General features: G+C 39.5%; 1 protein-coding gene across 1 annotated transcript; it reads left to right on the forward strand.

The window, feature by feature from the left end:
- The first annotated feature begins 1992 nt into the window (after positions 1-1992).
- Positions 1993-4179, forward strand: LOC139011786 (disintegrin and metalloproteinase domain-containing protein 25-like). The gene has a single exon (XM_070417264.1). It carries the CDS (start codon positions 1993-1995, stop codon positions 4177-4179), a length of 2187 nt encoding a protein of 728 aa, XP_070273365.1.
- The last annotated feature ends 407 nt before the right edge of the window (positions 4180-4586 follow it).

The following is a 4586-nucleotide window of genomic DNA, read 5'->3' on the forward strand; positions in this document are numbered from 1 at the left end:
ATCAGTAGATGAGTGGATTAAAAAAAACAAAAACAAAACAAAAAAAAAAAAACTATGGTACATGTCCAAGGCTGGGGAACCTTTTTTCTACCAGGGGCCATTTGGATAATTATAACATCATATGGGCAGACCATACAAAATTAAAAATTAGCCTGCGATATTTGGACAAACATTTAATTAACTCACCCCTAATGCCTTGGCAGCACCAGACCAAATGATCTAGTGGGCCTTCGGCAGTCTGTAGGTCAGACATTCTGCACCCCTAATTTACATCATGGAATACTATACAGCTGTATAAAAAAGAAGAATCTCTTATCCTTTAAGACGACATGGAGGGACCAAGAGAGTCTTAGGCTAAGTGAAATAAGTCACTAAGAGAAAGACAAGTATCACATGATCTCACTTATATATGAAATCTAATGAACAACATAGAATGACAAATAAAATATACCCGGAGACATGGATGCAGGCAATAGACTGAGAACCCTCAGAGGGAAGGGAGAGGGGTGAAGGAAGAGATCAACCAACTTATAGGCATGCATGAATAACCCATGGACAGAGACAACAGTGGGCTGAAGGCCTGGGGAGGGGACAGAAGTGGGAAGGAGGGGAGGTCAATGGGAATGAAGGGAACATCTGTAATACTTTCAAAACTGAAGAAAATTTTTAAATCAATAAAGGAATAAAGGAATAATAAAGGAATCTTTCATACACTTTGAAGATCTTATAATTGTATTTGTCAATTATAGCTTAATAAAGCTGAAAAACTAAAATAAAATTTAAAATGGCAATAAATACATACCTATCAACAACTGAATTTTTTTTAAAAAAAAAAAGAAAAGAAAATTAAGGAACAAGCAGAACAGAAACAAACTCATAGATACAGAGAATATTTTCATGGTTGCCAGGTGGGAGGAGGTTTGGGGGGGTTGGTAAAAAATGGTGAAGGGATTAAGAAGTACAATTGGTAGTAACAGAATAGTTATGGGAATGTGAAGTACAGCAGAGGGATTACAGTTAATAATATTCTAACAACTATGCATGTATTTTATTAGATAGGTCTGAGATTAATTGGTATAATTACTTAGTAAGTTATATAAGGTCTATTCACTAGGTGTACTCCTAACAACAATATATAATATTGTATGTCAACTGTAATTGAAAAATAAAAAAGAATATTTTAAAAAATAATAAAAAGAAAATATTAAAAAGAAAATCTATATATTTATATCAAGTCAATAAATATAAATAAAACTCCTTCTCAAACATGACATATGTTCACCTTTCCAATAAGTCCCTATGATTTATATATTTATTGTGAAAATGTTCATTCATGTTCATGTAGTTAAACAACAGTATCATTAAAACCTATGTACCATTCATCTAGGTTCAAAAGGTGTATACTCTTTGTAATACTTCAAGCAATAAAAAAAAGAGTGTGGATATATATATGTGTGTGTGTGTGTGTGTGTGTGAGTCTATGACCAATCATCATGTTTTTATACAGTCATACACTGCCTTGCAATTCTCCTTTGAATATGTTTTTATTGATCTTTAAAGACAGAGGAAGGGAAAAGGAGAGAGAGACAGAAATAACAATGAGAGAAATATTGATCAGCTACCTCATGCACACCCCTACTGAGGACTGAACCCACAATCCAGACATTGAACCAGTTGTCCTCTTGGTGTATGGGATGACACTCAACCAACTTAGCCACATGATCCAGGTTGCCTTACAATTTCTTAAGGGCAAATGCATGCAGTATTCTGTCATGTCTTTAGCCAAACAACAATCCAAATTAACTCTTATGTTTCTCTTCCTACTCCACATTGGCCTTCCCATAACTGCCAACCCTGTCTCTACTCTATTTTCTCTTCCAGTGTGCTACTCTGATGGTATGAGCCTGCCAGAGAACAGATTCAAAGTCAGTGTTGAACACCCAGCTCAGCGGGAACAGTGATGTTTCCTGCCCGTCTATTTTGCTCTCACCAATGGCTGTCTATGGTGGCTCCATAATGGCTGTGAGTGAGGCCCTGGTGTGTGTGAGGAACACTCTCCTGCCACTCTGGCTGGGGGTGATTCTGTTCCCATATGGATGGTTCCAGGTTGTGCTCTCCCAACACCGTGGTGCCCCAGAAGTGGTGATTCCCTTGAAGGTAACAGGCACTGGCATTGGCATGAAGACTAAAGACTGGCTCTCGTACAGAATGCATTTTGGGGGCCAGAGACACATTGTCCACATGAAGGTCAACAGGCATTTTCTATCCAGACACTTCCGAGTGGTTACCTACTCGGACCAGGGCGCTCTTCTTGAGGAACGGCCTTTCATCCAGAATGACTGCTACTATCATGGTTATGTGGAGGGGGACCCAGAATCTGTGGTTGCCCTCAGTACCTGTTTGGGAGGTTTACAGGGCATATTACAGACAAATGACATTGTTTATGAAATAGAGCCCAAGAGACGTTCTACCACATTTGAACATCTCTTATATAGGATAAAGAGTGAAGAGACACAGTTGCCACCCATGAAATGTGGATTAACAGATGAAGAAATAGCAAGACAACTGAACTTTCAGGAGAGTGCTAATTTCACTTTGATGCAGAGTGGGTATGAAGGCTGGTGGACTCACAGGCGACTTCTTGAACTGGCTGTGGTGGTGGAGCACAATCGCTATCTTCATCACCAAAGTAACACCACAGCTGTGCAGTATGAAGTATTACTTGTAGTCAATGGAATAGATAACTTTTTGAGTTCACTGGATGTTGATGTTGTTTTAATGGGACTTGAGGTCTGGACTGAAAAAAACCCAGTTCCAATAGATACCATAGATGGTCTCCTGAACGAATTTTGCAAATGGAAAAGAACTGGCTTCAGTGACCGCATTCCCCATGATGTTACACATCTTTTTGTAAAGCGTAGCTATGGTATTACTGTTGGCTTAGCCTATCTAAGAGGCGTATGTAAAGGCTTTTTTAATTGTGGAGTTGATAGTTTCATGAATGATAATGTGTATTCTTTTGCATACATTGTGTCACATGAGATTGGTCATAATTTGGGTATGGATCATGATGGACCAACTTGTACATGTGGACATAAAACCTGCATAATGTTTCCAAAAAAAGGAAGTGCAACTAGATTCAGTAACTGCAGCTATGCTTACTTCATGGACCTCATGGGCAACATAGCAAGGAAAAATTGTTTGTACATTTCATCAAATACAGGAAACATCTTCACACTTGCACGGTGTGGAAACAGTGTGGTTGAAGAAGGAGAAGAATGTGACTGTGGTGCTTTACATTTGTGTATGAAAGATCCGTGCTGTGAGTCAGACTGCACTCTCAGCCCTGGGGCTGCCTGTGCTTCTGGCCTTTGTTGCAAAGACTGCCAGATCCTGCCCACAGGCAGAGTTTGTAGACAAGAGGAAAATGACTGTGATCTCCCAGAGTGGTGCAATGGGACATCCTACCATTGTCCAGAGGATGTGTACTTGCAGAATGGGATGCCATGCAAGGGCGGTGGCTACTGCTATGAAAAGAGATGCAATAACCGTGAAGAGCAGTGTAGGAACATATTTGGCAAAAAGGCCAAGAGTGCAAATCAGAGTTGCTACAGAGCAATGAACACCCGAGGTGACCGTTTTGGGAACTGTGGTTTGATGAACGCTACATACCTAAAATGTGACATCTCAGATACCTTGTGCGGGAGGATTCAGTGTGATAACGTGACAGAACTTCCCCTTCTGAGAAATCATTCTACTGTGCATTGGACTCACATCAGTGACATCACCTGCTGGGGTACCGACTACCATTTTGGGATGACAGAACCTGACATTGGTGATGTGAAAGATGGGACAGAGTGTGGGGCAGAACATGTCTGCATCCAAAGGAAGTGTGTCCATAGGTCACTTCTGGTAACTGATTGCTCACCTGAGACCTGTAATTTAAAAGGAGTCTGCAACAACAGACAGCACTGCCATTGTAACTATGACTGGGACCCTCCCTTCTGCCTGAAAAAAGGCCATGGAGGTAGTATTGATAGTGGGCCACCCCCTGGGAGAACAATTGGACTAAATCTGTATTACCTGCACCTATTTTGGTTCGTTCTTTTTATGCTTTTATTATGCTTGGTAGTTTTGGCTTTTCTGACACGAAGAAGAACAGATATCAGTGAAGAGTAGAGTGTGTCACTTTCAGCTGAGTAAGAAGAACAAAATGTCAAGACTTTACCTAAGGAAAAACAGCAAGACGTTACAATTCCATCTAAGGAAGAACAATGAAATGTTCTACTGCATTTTAGAAAGAAAAGCAACAATTTACAATTTCAAAAAAGAAACCAAATCGTATCCAATTTTCCATGTACTAAGTTTTATTCTCCTGGCTGTAGTAATGTTACAGAATATGCCACAGACCATTGACCTAATCACTGCGAATTTTTATTATTTCAGATCATAAAACACTGGCCATTAAACAATTATTAAAATATCCTAATTCCTAGAATATTACTATTTTACATTATTTTAAATAGTGCTAGTGTTCAATTGTTCATGCTACTAATCTCTTTGTGTTTCCTGAGCAAAGGTACAGC

This window comes from Myotis yumanensis, unplaced genomic scaffold (assembly GCF_028538775.1).
Source record: "Myotis yumanensis isolate MYYU_CA2020_CCGP unplaced genomic scaffold, mMyoYum1.0.hap1 SCAF_5, whole genome shotgun sequence".
In the NCBI taxonomy this organism is placed as follows: Eukaryota; Metazoa; Chordata; class Mammalia; order Chiroptera; family Vespertilionidae; genus Myotis; species Myotis yumanensis.